The sequence below is a fragment of the Coregonus clupeaformis genome, chromosome 17, assembly GCF_020615455.1.
Source record: "Coregonus clupeaformis isolate EN_2021a chromosome 17, ASM2061545v1, whole genome shotgun sequence".
Lineage (NCBI taxonomy): Eukaryota > Metazoa > Chordata > Actinopteri > Salmoniformes > Salmonidae > Coregonus > Coregonus clupeaformis.
The window spans coordinates 7,659,718-7,679,429 of record NC_059208.1 but is presented as its reverse complement, the minus strand read 5'-3'; the positions used below and the strand labels follow the sequence as shown (position 1 = coordinate 7,679,429).

General features: G+C 46.4%; 1 protein-coding gene across 2 annotated transcripts in view; it reads left to right on the top strand.

Moving 5' to 3' along the window:
* Positions 1-19,712, top strand: part of LOC121586537 (transcription factor HIVEP3) — a 34,464-nt gene that overhangs the window by 7,656 nt on the left and 7,096 nt on the right. The window contains exons 1-3 of one of the 2 annotated variants that reach the window (XM_041903287.2): positions 4,743-4,911; positions 11,955-16,730; positions 17,064-17,254. In XM_041903287.2, the coding sequence (XP_041759221.2) occupies positions 12,411-16,730; positions 17,064-17,254 (4,511 nt within the window). In that variant the 5' untranslated portion in view covers positions 4,743-4,911; positions 11,955-12,410. Of the gene's footprint in view, positions 1-4,742; positions 4,912-11,954; positions 16,731-17,063; positions 17,255-19,712 lie in introns of those variants that run through there. The other variant, XM_041903289.2, reaches the window with a different exon arrangement.

The following is a 19,712-nucleotide window of genomic DNA, read 5'->3' as shown; positions in this document are numbered from 1 at the left end:
ACCTCCCCCCTCAATTTCTCTTTCTCTCTCTACCTCCTCCTTCTCTCTTTAATTGCTATAGATTCCTGGACAGGGGCTTGTTGGCAGAATGCCCCAGCTCAGCTCTCAGCCAGTGTGTTGGTTCTCTGTTGGTGAAATAAGAGAACATATGGCTACTCCCTTTCCCCTCTCTTCCTCTCTCTCTCCCTCTTTCTCCCTCTCCCACTCTCTTTCTTTCTGCATTACATCACCTTGATATGGGAGCCGATTGGTTTGGCATTACTGCTCAGTGAGACCAAAGGGACCAGGAGAAAGTACTGGATTTGAAAGTGTGTTATTGGAGCTCAGTCCTTTAGTTATATGTGCTCATGTAACTGAGGTGGTTCGGTGAACCACACTCTGGTGATGAGTAACCTTGCCATATACTTAAAGACATTTGACATTTTAGTCATTTAGCAGACGCTCTTATCCAGAGCGACTTACAGTTAGTGAATGCATACATAAAAATAAAAAAAATGTCATACTGGCCCCCCGCCCCCGTGGGAAACAAACCCACATCCCTGCCGGCCAAACCCTCCCCTACCTTGGACCAATTGTGCACCGCCCATGGGTCTCCCGGTTGCAGCCGGCTGCGACAGAGCCTGGACTCGAACCAGGATCTCTAGTGGCACAGCTAGCACTGCGATGCAGTGCCTTAGACCACTGCGCCACTAGGGAGGACGTGTGTTCCTCGTTGAACTAATGCCTACGCTTTAGCTCAGTGGATTAAAAAAACAATATTGTGGTGTGCTGGAGAACTGGGTTTGAAACCCTGGTTGGTCACACTCCTAACTCATTCAGAGTCAAAATGATCTGTGCCAAAGTCAACTTGATACAGAGAAAGAGAGGGAGCCAACCTGGTGTTGATGTGTGGCAGGCTTTGTCTTCCCAACAGCATCACATCTACTCACTCTACTGTGTTTGGATTGGTCCCTCTGATGGAAGTGTTACATCATAGCTCTATCAGCCTCACTGCTGCCCTGTGTGTGTGTGTTAGTGATGTGGAATTACATCATATAACGCTGCTTCCCATTGACGAAGGCCAGAACAGACTGCCTGTTGAGCCTTTTTGTATGACGGTTGTTATCAATTGTACACAATCAGCCTCAGGGCTCTGTTCCTAGTGGTTGGTGTGTGTGTGTTATCTTCTGGAAAACCTTAATTCTCCCTTTTGAGTGCGGACCAGCTACACAATTTTGTGTTATCTTCTGGATCCCATTCCCTGGTTTTCATCTTCAGTATCCCTTTATCTCTTCTTTGTTTCTACATTCCCAGTAATGACAGGGACAGACACAATGTAATGTTGACGTCCTCATAACACCTTCTTCCTGGTGACTGTTGAGTGTGTGTGTGAAGAATGTCACAGTTTCCTTGACATTTGTTGGTGGTACCCCCCCCACTTCCCAGACTCACACACACTACAGTAGCCCTAAAGTGAATCGCGTGGGTTCAGAGAAAGAACTAATGCAGTGACACTTTGTAAATATAGCACTTCCTCTTTCTATTTTCAACATGGTTTCTCTAACCACACAAAGCCTCCCATTGATGTTTTCTTTGTGATTCCCTTCATGGTCCACTTCTCAGTCTGTCTGACTGTATTTATAACCCTTTCCCATAAGAGATTCTTTATGTGTGTGTGTGCGTATTTTTATGATTGCCCGAAAACCCTTTTTTTAATATCAATGATATCTTATTTGCGGAATGATGGCCCTATGGTAAGACTCATATATTTTGTTCAGAAACTCCGAGATTGAATGTGATAAACTTTGATCGTTATTGTTAGATGCTTGTGAAACAGCGTCATAGTAGCTCTACTAAATGATTCATGATGGTGCATTATTTCATCATGTGAAAGGAACGTTCTAGATGACTAGAACCACATGGTGTGGTTCTGGGTCTGCTTTAGGGTTCTGCTTTCTTCTGTTCTGTAGTTAGTGAGATCATTCAACAGGTAATTCACTGTAACATTGTACTGTTTCGCTCTCAATATTTAGAAGAAATAGCCGCAGAAGCGCGATAAAGAGAGAGAACGAGAGAGAGAATCCAAATAAGAATCAGAATCAATTAGACTAAATGAGGTGAGCAAAGTATACCCATCAGGTTTCTATTTCCAAATGAAAATCTGAAGTGTCCTTTGTACAGACTGAGCAAATACATGCACTACATACATGTAATTAACCTGTTATTGGAACAGTTAATAACAGGGTCCTACAGAAATGGGTCACCCACCACACATAGCCACCCAGCCCTACAGTACTGTACATGTCAACATGGTGGTGTGTCAGATTGGTTAGATCATAAACGGAACATACAAGGCCCTGTCTGGTCAGGTACTATTTAGAGCTTCATATGGGCCACATGACGGTCATGTCACCATTTCCTGTGGCTGTGAGGGAGGGTCTCTGTGGCCTGTCTGTCTGAGTCTAGGTCTGGGTTTCTGTGTATCTGGGTCTCTGTGTGTGTGTCTGGGTCTGGGTTTGGGTGTGGGTGTCTGGGTTTCGGTGTCTGTACATGTCAGACTACACACCGCCTGGCTAGCTGACTTTAGACGGTCATACACTGTTGCTTCGTTCCACTGTCCATACTAACATAACATTTAGTACACATGCCCAGTACATTGATTCCTTCTACGTAGTGGGCTAGTGTGGATATTGGGGACAGAGACAGTATAAGCCTTTGAGCTGCTACTTGTGGTGGGTGCTCTGCTCTGACAGGCAGAAGGTATTTTTTTAAATTATTTTTTTACCCCCTTTTTCTCCCCAATTTCGTGATATCCAATTGCGATCTTGTCTCATCGCTGCAACTCCCCAACAGGCTCGGGAGAGGCGAAGGTCGAGTCATGCGTCCTCCGAAACATGACCCGCCAAACCGCACTTCTTAACACCCGCCCGCTTAACCCGGAAGCCAGCCGCACCAATGTGTCGGAGGAAACACTGATCAACTGATGACCAAAGTCAGCCTGCAGGCGCCTGGCCCACAACAAGGAGTCGCTAGAGCGCGATGAGCCAAATAAAGCCCCTCCGGCCAAACCCTCCCCTAACCCGGACGACGCTGGGCCAATTGTGCACCGCCCATATGGGACTCCCAGTCACGTGCCAGGCAGAAGGTTATCTGTCCTTTATCCTGGTTGTCTCCTGCTATGGCTGCTGCTGCCTATTGAGTGGATGACCATTAGGCCTATAGTTAATTGATTGATATGATGGACAATGGAAAGACGGAGAGTGGAAACTCGAGCACGGGTATAGACAGCAACAACCGGGAGAGACCGGAGAGTAAGCCTTGTATTTTATGTAAGAGCTTATATAAACACTGCTTTTACATAAGGATAGCTAAATATAAACTCACAAACACTCTCAAAGCAGTCACACGTAAAAATAGCCACAACGTGTGATTGCACAGGATTCATTCTCCTTGTGTGTGTGTTTCTTATTTGACCCCTTCCTCATCTTCTCTCCTGGTTAACCGCTAGTGAATTTACTGTCTTGCTCTACAGCACAGTACAATGAATGCAGTGAGTTTCTGAGTCAGTGAGGATAAGCAAAGACAGGGTGGGGACTAGGGAGACTCAGACAGGCTGGGTGTATCCCCCCTCCCATCAACATGGCAACTGAAGGAACAAGTTGGTGGGCAGATTGAGGCTGGCATCACGTTGTGGCAAATAGCCATCCCATTCAAGGCCCAGCTGCCTGTGGAGGGCGAGGGAACACAACACACGCACACTGGCAGCTCTGTCACTGGCATTATGGCTGTGATGCTGACAAGGCCTCTCTCTGTGCTGCCTGCTAATGCTGCAGAGGGATGAAGACCTTGGTTAGGGCTGCCTTCTGTTTCTCTCTCCACTCTCCTACTGCCTCTCTGCCTCTCCTTTCAAAGCCAGCCAGTCTCTGTGTGTGAGTGGTCGTCCTTTAGCTACCCATTGCCTTGATGGCATTACCTCAACACTCCACACGTCGGCAAGCTTTCAGCCTATTGAAAAGGGAAAAAAGGGAAAATAACATTCCTCCCTCCCGTGGCATAAAGAGAGGAGTAGTGATGTCAGAATCACTGAATCGCCTGGACTGTGTTCAGCTGGCCCTGTCAGGAGTATGCAGAGGGGAATGGTTTGTGTGTGTGTGTGGACATTCTCCAGAACCACTCTGAAAACCTGGAACCCTGTGAGCCTGTTGTTTCCACCTGGGTCCTGTGTTTTTAGCTTTTCCACATTTCCAGGTTTTTGTCAGAACGCAGCAGCAGCAATAGGCAACTGCTGCCTCGCTTCCCCCGCCTATGGAAAGTGAAAACTGAATGGGGAAACTGTGTTTTAAAAATATAAGTCACCACCGCACACCCTTCCTCTCTGTTCTCCCTCTCTGCCAGCTGAGCAGCCTGAGATCCCTGCCAAGAACAACATGGCCTGACGTCACCCTCCAAATAAGAAGATTCCACTTCACTTTTACTATCTGACGGAGACAGAGAGAGACAAATAGAGGGAGGGATAGAGGGATAGAGAGAGAGGGTGAGAGGGAAAGAGAGATAGATAGAGAGAGAGAGAGAGAGAGAGAGAGAGAGAGAGAGAGAGAGAGAGAGAGAGAGAGAGAGAGAGAGAGAGAGAGAGAGAGAGAGAGAGAGAGAGAGAGAGAGAGAGAGAGAGAGAGAAAGAGATATAGTCCCCTCCTCCTCATTCATACACACAGACAGGAAACATAACTATTTGTCAGCTCAGTGCACGTAGAGTAGAGTGGTGTCTCGATTACCCTTCTCACAGTCACAGAGCGGGCTCTCGCTCTCTTTCATTCACACTCTCTCGCTCGCTCTGTTCCTCGCTGTCTCGCTCGCTCTCTCTCACTCCGTCTCCCAGCCTCTCTTTCTCACCCTCTTTCTGTCAGATGTGGAGGGAAAACCACCTGCCACCAGGTAAAGGACATTGATATTCTCTAACCATTTAGTGTTGATAGCTGTGTTTTATTCCACATTGTTCATTTACTGGATTGTTGCCTGGTTATTGGTGTGTATGTGGTGATTCTGTGAATGGTTTCCATGTGTGTTGTTTGTCCGTCCATGCTCCAACACTCTGTCCGTGACAGAGTGTCCAGAGACCCCTGGGCCTCAAACACACCTGCCTGTGCACGTATGCAGGCGCACACACACACAGACACCCACAGCCCTGGGAATGTCAGCGTTGCATGTGTGTGAGATGCCCCCAGGGCTCTACTTCTCTGTCTCTCTGACAGACTGCTGATGAAGCTACGGTCGGTTTTCTGACTAAATGCCCTGCTAATAGTGTTCCTGAGAGATAATGTAACAAAGGAACAGAGAGAGAGAGAGAGAGAGAGAGAGAGAGAGAGAGAGAGAGAGAGAGAGAGAGAGAGAGAGAGAGAGAGAGAGAGAGAGAGAGAGAGAGAGAGAGAGAGAGAGAGAGAGAGAGAGAGAGAGAGAGAGAGAGAGAGAGAGAGAGAGAGAGAGAGAGAGAGAGAGAGAGAGAGAGAGAGAGAGAGAGAGAGAGAGAGAGAGGGAGAAAGAAAGAGAAAGAGAAAGAGAAAGAGAAAAAAAAGAGAGAACTGGCAGAGAGAAAAAATAGACATAATCTTAAAATAATACATTATGTCTCTGTGAGACAGAAATATGTTTCATGTTGTTATTGGAAAACATTTCTTGTTACATAAGCCATAACAAAGGGTATTTGTAAAACACGTGTTTGGTGACAAGAAATATAAAATAAACAAATGTTTTTTGACAAGGTCATTTAGTTTCACAGAGTATCTGTGCACGGTGTTGTTAATGCTGTTGAATTCTGTTGTAAATTCTTAAATGTCAAAATGTATTTTCAGATTTAGATATTCTATTTTGTATTTATTGTGGTTTCTTAGTTCTCCGTTGTCATCTCAAGAACTGGATCATATTCTCAGTTTCTCTTCTGGTGGGATACATGTCTGTAGAGCTGGGATTAAAGCCAGGTATTGATTTTTGGATTTGTACCATTTTTTTCTCAAAAAGATATGCTTTGTGGGATAGCAGCATCTCAGTTGGCTTTCTCTCTCTCTCTCTCTCTCTCTCTCTCTCTCTCTCTCTCTCTCTCTCTCTCTCTCTCTCTCTCTCTCTCTCTCTCAGCGAGGATGCTGGGAGATATATTTAGCTCTCCTTCCCTCCATCTGCTGTGCGTGGTTTAGGGGCGTCGCCATAGCAACCACCGCTGGGTGCATGTTGGTACCGGAGGAGGGAAATGTATTGGATTTTTTTTTTTACTTCTAAACTCAAATTCAGTGATGTGTCATTTTTTTTTTTGGGGGTATTATTTTAAAATGTAGGAGACTAGGCAGTGGTACTAACCCAGTTTATTCTCCTTGGCAATGAGAATGAGATGCCATTTGTAGTGTTTGAATGAGATCTTAGAAAATCTGGTTCCCTCTTGTGCAGATATGGCTGTGTTATGGAGTTTAAGGACTGTGTGAGATATTAGACTGAATATCAGGTAGATCAGGATGCTTGCTGCTGCCTATAACAAGCATCTTATTGAAAATGACCTGCTTCTCTGAGCCCAGGCAATAACTGTGAGACGCCAATACCTCCTGACGACACGCAAAATGTATACACACAGTGAACACACTCCACTTGTTTGATAATTTGCACCGTTCACACTTGTTCCAGATTTAACAGAAGAATGTCACCTCTTTCTCGAAGTCTAAATGAATCTCTTACTGTAGAAAGCTCTACTCTTTGATAGTCCTCACGTGAACCGTTTCGTGGTCTCTTAGTCCACCTGCAGTATAGTACCTGTCTGACCTACATTCCATCATCCACTCTTGAAATGCACTCTAGAGGTTGTCCGGGACCCTGATGTACATACCAGATAAACACTTAACACACTGACAGTCCATACAGATGTACTGTCGTCTATTATTAAGGGCATTTGGAAACAGAAGTAAAATGACTGGCCCAAAAAACGTTCTAGTTAATTATTTCGTTTATCACTGTTCTTACCAGTAGCATACCGTCAGTGAAATAAAATAAAATCAAATGAAATTGTATTTGCCGAATACAACAGGTGTAGACATTACAGTGAAATGCTTACTTACAAGCCCTTAACCAACAATGCAAAGTAAAACAAATAAAAAAAGTGTTAAGCAAAAAAAAAAAAAGCAAATAACTAAAGAGCAGCAGTAAAATAAAATAACAGTAGGGAGGCTATATACAGGGGGGTACCGGTGCAGAGTCAATGTGCGGGGGCACCGGCTAGTCGAGGTAATTGAGGTAATATGTACATGTGGGTAGAGTTAAAGTGACTATGCATAAATAATTAACAGAGTAGCAGCAGAGTAAAAAAGGGGGACGGGGTGGGGGGGCAGTGCAAATTGTCCGGGTAGCCATGATTAGCTGTTCAGGAGTCTTGAGAAGTTGAGAAGCCTTTTGGACCTAGACTTGGTGCTCTGGTACCGCTTGCCGTGCGGTAGCAGCGAGAACAGTCTATGACTAGGGTGGCTGGAGTCTTTGTAAATTTTGAGGGCTTTCCTCTGACACCGCCTGGTATAGAGGTCCTGGATGGCAGGAAGCTTGGCTCCAGTGATGTACTGGGCCGTACGCACTACATTTGACATTTTAGTCATTTAGCAGACGCTCTTATCCAGAGCAACTTACAGTTAGTGAGTGCATACATTTTCATACTGCCCCCCCGTGGGAAACGAACCCTGGCATTGCAAACGCCATGCTCTACCAACTGAGCTACACGGGGCCAGGACGTGTACTGTGTAGTGCCTTGCGGTCGGTGGCCAAGCAGTTGCCATACCAGGCGGTGATGCAACCAGTCAGGATGCTCTCGATGGTGCAGCTGTAGAACCTTTTGAGGATCTGAGGACCCATGACAAATGTTTTCAGTCTCCTGAGGGGGAATATGCTTTGTCGTGCCCTCTTCACAACTGTCTTGGTGTGTTTAGACCATGATAGTTCGTTGGTGATGTGGACACCAAGGAACTTGAAGCTCTCAACCTGTTCCACTACAGCCCCGTCGATGAGAATGGGGGCGTGCTCAGTCCTCTTTTTTTTCCTGTAGTCCACAATCATCTCCTTTGTCTTGATCACGTTGAGGGAGAGGTTGTTATCCTGGCACCAAACAGCCAGGTCTCTGACCTCCTCCCTATAGGCTGTGTCATCATTGTCTGTGATTAGGCCTACCACTGTGTTGTGTCGTCGGCAAACTTAATGAAGATGTTAGAGTCGTGCTTGGCCATGCAGTCATAAGTGAACAGGGAGTACAGGAGGGGACTGAGCACGCACCCCTGAGGGGCCACCGTGTTGAGGATCAGCGTGGCAGATGTGTTGTTACCTACCCTTACCACTTGGGGGCGGCCCGTCAGGAAGTCCAGGATCCAGTTGCAGAGGGAGGTGTTTAGTCCCAGGATCCTTAGCTTAGTGATGAGTTTGAGGGTACTATGGTGTTGAATGCTGAGCTGTAGTCAATGAATAGCATTCTCACATAGGTGTTCCTCTTGTCCAGGTGGGAAAGGGCAGTGTGGAGTGCAATAGAGATTGCATCATCTGTGGATCTGTTGGGGCGGTATGCAAATTGGAGTGGGTCTATGGTTTCTGGAATAATGGTGTTGATGTGAGCCATGACCAGCCTTTCAAAGCACTTCAAGGCTACAGACGTGAGTGCTACGGGTCGGTAGTCATTTAGGCAGGTTATCTTAGTGTCCTTGGGCACAGGGACTATGGTGGTCTGCTTGGAACATGTTGGTATTACAGACTCAGTCAGGGACATGTTGAAAATGTCAGTGAAGACACTTGCCAGTTGGTCAGCACATGCTCGGAGTACACGTCCTGGTAATCCGTCTGGCTCTGCGGCCTTGTGAATGTTGACCTGCTTAAAGGTCTTACTCACATCGGCTACGGAGAGCGTGATCACATAGTCATCCGGAACAGCTGGTGCTCTCATGCATGATTCAGTGTTGCTTGCCTCGAAGCGAGCATATAAGTGATTTAGCTCATCTGGTAGGCTTGTGTCACTGGGCAGCTTGCGTCTGTGCTTCCCTTTGTAGTCTGTAATAGTTTTAAAGCCCTGCCACATCCGACGAGCGTCAGAGCCGGTGTAGTACGATTCAATCTTAGTCCTGTATTGACTCTTTGCCTGTTTGATGGTTCGTCGGAGGGCATAGCAGGATTTCTTATAAGCGTCCGGGTTAGAGTCTCGCTCCTTGAAAGCGGTAGCTCTAGCCTTTAGCTCAGTGCGGATGTTGCCTGTAATCCATGGCTTCTGGTTGGGGTATGTACGGTCACTGTGGGGACGACGTCATCGATGCACTTATTGATGAAGCCAGTGACTGATGTGGCGTACTCCTCAATGCTATCTGAAGAATCCCGGAACATATTCCAGTCTTTGCTAGCAAAACAGTTCTTTAGCTTAGCATCTGCGTCATCTGACCACTTTTTTATTAACCGAGTCACTGGTGCTTCCTGCTTTAGTTTTTGCTTATAAGCAGGAATCAGGATAGAGTTATGGTCAGATTTGCCAAATGGAGGGTGAGGGAGAGCTTTGTATGCATCTTTGTGTGGAGTAAAGGTGGTCTAGAGTTGTTTTGTCCTCTGGTTGCACATTTAACATGCTGGTAGAAATTAGGTAGAACGGATTTAAGTTTCCCTGCATTAAAGTCCCCGGCCACTAGGAGCACTGCCTCTGGATGACTGTTTTCCTGTTTACTTATGGCCTTATACAGCTCATTGAGTACAGTCTTAGTGCCAGCATTGGTTTGTGGTGGTATATAGACAGCTACGAAAAATATAGAAGAAAACTCTCTTGGTAAATAGTGTGGTTTACAGCTTATCATGAGATACTCTACCTCAGGCGAGCAAAACCTTGAGACTTCCTTAGTATTAGATTTTTTGCACCAGCTGTTGTTTACAAATATACACAGACCACCACCCCTTGTCTTACCGGAGTCAGCCGTTCTAGCCTGACGATGTAGCGTATATCCCGCCAGCTATATGTTATCAATGTCGTTGTTCAGCCACGACTCGGTGAAACATAAGATATTACAGTTTTTTATGTACCGTTGGTAGGATAACCGTAATCTTAGGTCGTCTACCTTATTTTCAAATGATTGAACATTGGCTAGTAGGATTGATGGAAGAGGCAATTTACTCGTTCGCCGTCGGATCCTTACAAGGCACCCCGACCTACGTCCACGATATCTGCGAATGACGGGGATTTGGGCCTTGTCGGGTGTCTGTAGGATATCCTTCGCTGTCCTGATATCCAGAAGCTCTTTTTGGTCATAACAGACACTGGCAGAAACATTATGTACAGAATAAATTACAAATAACGCCAAAAAACACACATAATAGTAGAATTGGTTAGAGGGCTGTAAAACGGCAGCCATCTTCTCCGGCGCCATTCACTGTATGGTACTGTATAAGAGAGTTCTACAGTACTACTGTAAGAATGGCAACATGTTATCAGTTGTTTTATATTGACCAGCAGCTTGCACCTCCTGTGGTTTTGCCCTCTTCCAGAGGAGCTTGGGTGCAGGCTGCAACCAGCTGATCAGTGGCACTGTTCAAATACCATCCTAGCATACTTCCTAGTACGAAGCAATGTATTGGGCATGCATTCTAGGTGGTGCGGTAGTGTGGATATTGGAACGTATCTAGTGTGTGGGATGACTGGGTTGTTGCTACAGTGCAGTATGTTGGCGCAGAGAAAGTAGAGGGAGTTTATTTTCTCCCTTATCTGATTCTGCACTGTGTCACCTTATATATTTTCCTCATGAGAAACAGAGATGATACAAAGCTAAAATGACAAAGATTGTTTGTATTTGGCTGCCTGGTGTTTAGAAATCTTTAAATACTCCAGTTAGAGTTTTGGAGCCATTTCGTTTTGGAGCCATTAGGTGTATGAAAATAAGAATCTATTAAAGAACATATTATTTAGTGAAATCTATATTACTTAATGTGCTTTCAGTGAATTGCTATCATTAGAGAAGTCTGCTTGTTTAACAGTGTAAAGTTACAATAGGGAGAAATTAGAAATCAAGTGTGTTATTGTAGATGAATATTTGACTAGATTCCGGTAGTGTATTTTTTTCACAGCTGAATGATGTTATCCACTTCCCAATGGGAGATGTGTTGGTGTTATCTTATGGTGGTATCTATCTGCAGACTACACCATCAGGAAGTAAGTGTTGGTGTTATCTTGTGGTGGTATCCATATGCAGACTACAACATTTGCATTTGGCCTAATTCTTTTTAGCTAGCGTTAGCAGCTGGGGTTGGGAGACTTTGGGGGAATCTGGATGAATTAAACTATTTGCATTTCCAGCTGCAACAAAAGCTCATGAGTTTGGGCAATCAAGAGGAAAACTATGTAATCTTGTCTTGGGAGTGTGATCCCTGAGAAACACGTAGTATCTTATGATTGAGCAATGTGCAATGCACACGGCTGATTGGGAACTATTCAAGGGGCTATTGATTGCCGAATCTGAAAATGGATGCTATGACTTGGTTCGTTTTCTTCACAATAGTCAGGTAAATTAGATATTTTTGTAGCCAGATTCCGAATCACAGTTTGGTAACGAACACCTACATTTTAGGTGTATGGTTTTGAACTTTTGAAGCAGACTTCTTTCTGCATTGAAGGACTTTCTATATCATGCTAATGTTTTTTGTTGTTGTTGACAAAGTGAAACTGAAACTGGGCGCTATGAGAAATGTGCCCCTTTAATACGATCAAACCCCAAGCTTTGTTTCCAACTTGTTTCCAATACATCTTCATGAAATAAGTGATTAAAACCTTGCTTTTTAGCTGTTTTGTTCCCTTCAACAGTAATATTTTTAGATCATAGTGGGCGGAGAAAGACTGTTTCTGCCATCTGTCTTCATGATGTAATTTCATTTGGTGTGTGCGCTGTGTGTGTGTGAAAAAGAGAAAGAAGGAGCGATAGAGACTACCCCTCAATTTTTTCTTCTTTCAGGTCCTCTGGAGTGAATCAGAGGACACAGACATCCAACAAAAAGTCCTGATAGCTGGATCTGAAGACCTGACACGAGGAAGGGTTCAACCCAGTATCTGAATACCGGACAACGGGACTATCTGAGGGGACTGGCTCAGAGGCTTAGAGGGCAGAGTTGTTGACTCTGGGAGACAACAGAGCTCCGATATGGGAAGCTTATTTGGCTCAGGATGGAAAAGGACTTCCTCATCACCGCATGACAATTCACAGTTGTTGCCCAGGATCCGTTGAATTAATGGCTTTACTGGAGTAAGTACTAAGTATGAGGACAGACAGCCCGAAAGCCAGATATAACTAAGGAATAAAATACTCATCATACATCAATCCCAGAGTCCGTTGAATGAATAGGCTTGACCTGTGTGGCCTGTCTCAGGCGGAGGGATCCCAGGTGTCTACCTGAGGTTGTTGTTCCATTTTATGGAGGCGTTGCACAGTTGCAGCCACTTGTCGACTGGGGAGCAGTCCGGAGGTCACGACCACCCTCAGCCAGGAGAGTCTGCTCTGCCTCTCGCAGACCCCGAGCCTCCCAAATCTCCCTACTCCCAGAACAATCAACTGCAGACACAACAGACTCGCTCCAAGCAAGGAGGCCCTCAACAACAACAAGAGCAACACCACAAACTGCCTAATAAGAGGGAGCGCAAGCGTCTCCGACATCAGAGGCAAAGCGTTGATTCAGACACCCCACTGGTGGAGGGGGGTAAGCATGCAAAGGCAGAGGCAACACCGACTAGAGTGTCTCGGACCTCGTCTGGGGGGACCCCGGCAACTCCCTCCTCATCAACCACCTTCACCCAGTCTACAGAGGCTCCTGCCACAGAGGAGAACCAGGAGGGCACCCTGAAGCATAAACGGGAGCGTAAGCCTGGAAAACCTGGGAAATATGTGTGTTCTTACTGTGGCCGTGCCTGTGCCAAGCCCAGTGTCCTGCAGAAACACATCCGATCCCACACCGGAGAGAGGCCCTACCCCTGTGCTCCCTGCGGCTTTTCTTTCAAGACCAAGAGCAACCTCTACAAGCACCGGAAGTCCCATACCCACAGGGTGAAGGCCGGCCTCGCCTCTGGAGAGCCCAGTGCTTTAGAAGAACTGGTGCCAGAGTCAGAAGACGAAACCAGACAGCCATCATCTGCTGCCTCCTCCAACTTGGAGAGACAAGGCAGTGTAGCCAACGAGAAGACCCATGAAGACACAGAGAGGTCTACAGAGCAGTCCAGTGCGATGGACAACTCCTACGCTGTCAAGAAGAGGCTGGCCATGCGTTTGAGCCGAGGGAAACGTGGCCTTCTAGGCTCGTCTGACTCGATCAGTTCCTCATTGGGTATGGCGAGTATAGGGAGTAGAGGCAGCACAGAGTCTGGCTATTTCTCTCGCTCTGAGAGCACTGAGCAGTCGCAGGACAGCCCACCCAATGCAACAAGTGCCAAAAGTTACGCAGAGATCATCATGGGGAAATATGGCCGTCTGGGTCACCTCCAGAGGATGTCCCGGCATCAGGACCAGCAGCCTTCTGGAGGCCAGGGACAGCAGGAGAAGAGCATCCCATTCACAGTGCCCAAGAAGCAGGTCATTGACCACATCACCAACCTCATCACCATCAACGAGGCTGTGGTTGATACAAGTAAGATCGACAGCGTTAAGCCCAGGAGGTTCTCTCTGCCTAGGAGAAGTAGCAATGAGTCTAACTCTAAGGTTTCTCTATCTCTGAAAGAGCTGCCGGTAGTCCACCACAGCACCAACAACCCTGGAGACCCAGGCTTTAAATGCAGTGGTTCCATCACTATGGGAGTTCCGTGTGAGAAGTTCCATCATCACCAGTCACTACACGTGGATTCAACGGCAGGCCTGTCATCCACTTCCATGGCTCCTCTTCTGAGAAGCCTCTCTATGCCCTCTGCTGCTAGTTCAACTGATGCCACCTCTGACGTCTTCCCACAAAACTTCCGCCTTAGCCAATCTTTCGATGAACGGTCTGAAACACTGTCTCGCCGGATTGGGATGCTACGACGCCAGCCTGCTATCGAACTACACCCTGGTGCTGAATTCACTAAAGAGGAACATAGTTTACACAGTAGCTCCAACACACTCTACAATCACAATATGTCCGTTGTGCCTCCTGACCACAAGCAATGTCAACCAGAGCCATATGAGTGTGAGTCCTGTGGTTTTGGATGTAAGAACTGGGAAGGTTATAAGGCACACAAGAGAAGTCTTTGTATAGCACGACTTCCCCAAGAGAGTCTTGATACAACAATATGCCAGCTGGACCGTTCACAGTTGATACACTATCCGATCAGCAAACCAGGGGCTTTGGCAATGCGCAAGAGAAGGAAAGAGGAGAGTTTTGAATCTGATGATCCATCCTCTCCTGTGTCTTTATCCATACCCAACTTCTCCACGTCGGTGCAAGGCAGAGACAAAAAAAGTGTAGCATGCAATAGAAACTCATGGCCATGGTTAGAGCAGGATCGGGGAGGCACATCGAAATGTTTCTCAGTGATTCAGCATACTAGTTCATTTGAGAAACAGGACACTTTGTTTACAGAGAGTCAAGGTAAAGAGGAGGCGCATTTTAGTTTCCCATCTCATGAGGATGTGTCTCAGAAACAACCGCAGGAACACTCGTCCAAACCAACACCTCGCAAACTGGTGCGCCAACACAATGTTCAAGTCCCTGAGATATTCGTCACTGAGGATTCCAACACCAATGTTATTGAGTCTGTTCAGACACAGTCAGAAACAGCATCCATAATGCCTAAACAGACTGAGAGGACAGAGGAGTTCCAGTGGCCACAGAGGAGCCTCACCCTGTCTGGGGTGCCCATTGAGAAGCTGCCCCCGAAGAAGAAACGTATTCGCCTGGCAGAGGCCGCCCAGTCTTCAGGGGAGTCCATGTCCAGCTTTGACTCCATCTCCCTGCCTCGCAGCCCCAGCCAGGACAGCTGTGCATCCCACGCATCTAGCCGCTCTGCATCCTTCGAGGAGTCCACCAGACCCGGAGACATGGAGACCCTGGCTGGGACACCGTTGAGGAGGTCTAGGGCCCCTAACATGTTGACCGTCCCAGGGCTGCATCTTCACAAAAGGGAGATGCGGCGGTCAGCCTCAGAGCAAGCACCTCACGACCCACAGCAGCAGTCTGTCCTGATGGCGATGTTGGAGATGCGAAGCAAGTCCTTTGACTACAGCAGTTTGTCCCCTGAGCGCTCCGCAGCTGGCTGGAGAGACAGACGCAAATGTCTCCTCATGAGACACACTGCGGTCAGGGACCCAGAGGAGGAGCAGCCTGCCAGACCCGCAGAAATAAAACTGAACCCCAGTTCCTCCATTTCTTCCAAACACACAGCACTAAAGGTGAACAACCCTTCTCACTGTAGCCCCAGTCCTGACCCTGTCAGTCCTAGCACTTCTTCTAGACTAAGCCCAGGTCCTCGACACCTTAGTCCGGCCGCTGGTTCCCGTCTGTCAGGCGAAACCACGTACTTTAACCCTGTACAAACTCTTTGCCAAGAGCCCCCCTTACAATGGAAACTGGGTCAAAGTATTCAGTTGACCGGACATTGCTCTGAAGTCCTACCCTCAAAGAACTCTGTAGAATCTCCTGACCCCCTCCAGAGGGTAGCCCCATCACCTCTCTGTTCAGGGAAACCTCTAATTATCTCCCTGCGTCCTGTCCATACCTACATCCACCCTGCCCAACCCCAATCCCAACCCCGCCCTGTCTACCCTCCCCACCCCCTCCCCACCCAGTGCCCATTAGGGATTGCTAGGGCGAACTACCTTCCAATGTCCACAGGCCTGAAGCTGGAGATCCCAGTCCCAACTCACAGTCATGGAGGACATTCAGAGTTTGTAACACATCCTCCGCAGATCCTCCACCCTCACCCTAACATCACACATAGCCCAGAGTTTCTCCGGCCCTCCATATCACCAGCAGTAGCAGTAGTCCGGCTACAGGCAGACACCAACACCCCAGCCAGTGCCATATACACCACTCTGTCCCAAACCACAACATCTAGGTCCCAGGAACCTGTGTGTTCTGGGTTAAACAGTGGCAATAGAAATATCCCAATTCCTGAACATAACAGCCACCTGGTCATGACTCTGCCTGTAGGCAGCAAGATGTTGTCTGAGACTCTGCTACCAGTCAGCCAGTTGGCCCTGCCTCCAGGCAACCACTTGGCTTTGCCTTTGCCTCCAGGCAGCCAGTTGTGGTCTGAGGAGGGCTGTAGATCTTCGGGCTCAGGGAGCAACAAGAGGATGTTATCCCCTTCAAACAGTGTCGATTTCAGCCTTGAGTCCAAACAGCAGCAGAAACGAGTGAAGGAGGAGGAAGAAGTAGAGGAGAGTTACGTAGGAAACGTAATCGCGGAAACATCCACAAAAGAAGAAAAGGTTGAAATTACAACATGTTTACCTAGGGTGTGTACTCCCATAAGTCAAGAAGGAACTTCATATCCGACCCTCCAGTCCACCACCTCTCACAGCTGGTGTTATCTGAACTACGCCAAGCCAAATCCCTCCACCTCGACTGACCACCAGCCCTCAGTGTACTCCTCTTGGTCTACCAGCGAGTATGACCCCAACCCTCCAGGCCTATCCAGCAAGACAGCCCTGTCCCTGTTGGACTGCAAGCAGAGGGTCAGCTCCACCATCTACACCATGTCTCCCATGTCATCCACCCAAGCAGAGACCCCACCAGAGCCCACCGACATGAAGATGCCATGCCATTCTGAGGTAAATAGACTTTACTGTAGGCCTCCTCATAGAATGGCCAATGTGAAATATGCAGTACAGTATGTATTTATTTAGCCTTGTCCCATACTGTACTATGTGCTGTAGTCTTTCATACTATATTTTGTATATGACCCAATACAGTCTTAAAGTTTGGCCTTATTTCTCATTTAAAGCCTGTAGGCCTATATTGTAAATTGTAATGCTACAGTATAATTTCGATAAATACTGAAACACATAAGTTATGATGAATTCCCCCCCCATCTCTGTCTCCTTGGCCTGATCTTGCTGGAGCAGGGTTGGTGAATTTGCCCTGCATGTCTCTCTCGAGTGTAGGTACAAGCCACTCTGCCCGGCGACAGCTACCGTGTCGAGACAACAAAGCAAGAGCAATCCGCAGAGGACAAGGAGCTAAAGAAAGACCGAGAGGAGGAGGAAGAGAAGGAAGAGGAGGAAAAGGAAACGGAGGCCGAGTCAACCAGCAAATGTAGAGAACCTCCACCTCGAATCTGGATCTGTGAGGGAGGGTGAGTAGGCTATGACTGATTACATTTTACAGTTGAAAAAAAATGAAGATGCAAAGCTTTATTGGCTTTACATTCATAAGGACATTAGAAACTACACTCAGCCTTACAACTGTATCTCTATACAGTACAAGCCATGGTACTGTAAGCTACTAGTCACAGACAGTGAGGGTATTGGGTCTCTGTGTCGTTTGTGGAGAGCTGAGAAATGTTGTCTTTCCCCTCTGCAGGACATGAGGGGCTAAGGGTTGCCTGTCTGACTACACCAACAGAGCACGTCTGTTGAGTGGCCCTAGCCAGGAAATGACCAACAACTACCCAGCTTCCTCTACTGTACCCTGTAGAGGCTCAGTTACACCCAACACAGTCAATAGTTCTGGCCATTAAGCTGTAAAGGGAAAGTTTCATTCCCAATTTCATTCCCATTTTAGATGGTGATTGATTGAATGAATGAGAACCTTACGTCTATTTACATGATTTCTCTGTACATCTGGGTTTATGTGTATCTATTTGTAGACAGAGAACATAAGAGGGATACTATTTTCAGAGGAGGGAGAGGAAGGTACAGTACCCAGATGAAGAAAGTGTTCTCTGCTTCTCTAGTAATGGGACTTATGTAGGATGTGTCAGATAGGAGAGAGAGCTCTGAGAGATCGAGAGCGCTCTGATTCATCTAAATTCATTTACGTTAATCCACACAGCTAGATTGAATCACACTGAGGTTATGAAGCAGAAATAACTGAAACTCCTGAGAACACTTGGTCTCCTCCATCATATCTGTGAATGTGCCACTGAGGTGCCATCTGTGCTTTCCTCTGCATCTCTCTGAGTACCGCTGGGAACCTGTTGTTGTTGTTGTGACTCAGGTTCACAGCCTTCTTCTCATCAGTCACAACCCAGCTAGCACATAACGTTCTGAGAACCATATGTTTCTTAGAGCTTGGGGAGAGTGTGTTTGTCCTATGGTTATTTTGCATACAACCTTCCCACAACTTTCTGGGAATAGTGTAGGATAGTTGCTTGGCTTTGGAACATTCTCAGCACATTTAAGGAACTTGACAAAAAAAAACAGATTTTTTTTGGTATTTCATTAATTTAACAGAACGTTTCCTAAACATTCAAACATGGTTACATTTAATTTCAATCTTGGTAATGTTCTAGGAACGTTTTCCAACTGGTTTGACATTGGGAATGTTCTCAAATAGTTCAGAGAACGTTAAGAAACAACATTATTCTGTGGGAATTTCAGTACCCTCGACATAATGTTTCCTACAGGTTTCCTATTTAAAGTCATGTTCTCAAATTGTTCCGAGAACGTTAAGAAAACTTTCCATAAAAACCACAAGAAAACTTTTGTAACGTTCAGAGAACATTCTAAGAATGATATTTAAAAACATACATTCCGTCTCAGAACAAGCTGCCCATAAGGGGCACAAGGGCAAGTGCCCCGTCAGCATTGTCCTGTTTTTATTGTTGATGTCATTTTGAATAGCTCCCTGTGTGTTTATGCTAGAGACTTGCCATGTCTTGCAGTGGCTGCAGCTCAATATGAAGTTTGTGCCTATTCCATAACATGGGGCTTTTAAAAGCTGTGTTTTTCTACACTTGAGAGGATCCGGACAAGAAAATCGTCACAAAATTGTCTGTAGAACCTGAACGTTTGAGCTACAAATGAATAAGATGAAAGATGAGCCTCTCATGAACACGACAGTGTTGTTTGTTTTGCCCTATGACATCCAGAAGCTTTACGTCAGTCGTCTGAACTCTCTGACGCGGACACCCTAATTTCGAAGATGTCTTCTCACAAAACCAACTGTCCAGACCGAAGCGTTTGAGCGAACTAATATACCAACAGGGGTCCTAAAATTCCAAATCAAATAGCTAAATGATCCATTTTATTACCATCCTAAAACAATTAGATACGTTAGCTTAGTAGATATTGCGATCTAAGGGCTTAGACCTACAGGGGTTTTTAATGACTAAACTTCACGTTTTATCAGAATTATTTATAAAAGATCTGTCAGCTGTATTTTGCGGAGGGGGCACACTGACTGGACAAGGCAAAGAGTACGCTCTCTATCCTCTGTCTTGTTAAGTGTGTTCAGGTGTGTTGGCCGCGCCCACTAATTGGCCACACATTCAGTGAAAGTTTTAAGGAAGTTATTCAAAAACCTCCAAATAACCTTTAATTTTCGTTCTCAGAGCGTTAATAAAAACTCCCAGGAAATCTTTCAAGGGACCAGAGTAAAACCTTCTCAGAACAGGCCAAATTTTCACTTCTCAGAACGTTTAAAAATCGTTCAGTTTTACCTGTCAGGAAACGTATGGCTTTGTTCCCACAACCAAATATGAAACCAAAAACATTAGTTCCCACAATGTTCCCAAAACCCCGATGTGCTAGCTGGGAATGACTCATCTCCCTTCCATGCTGTGCTGTGTGGAGCTCTGAGCCCGCCAATTC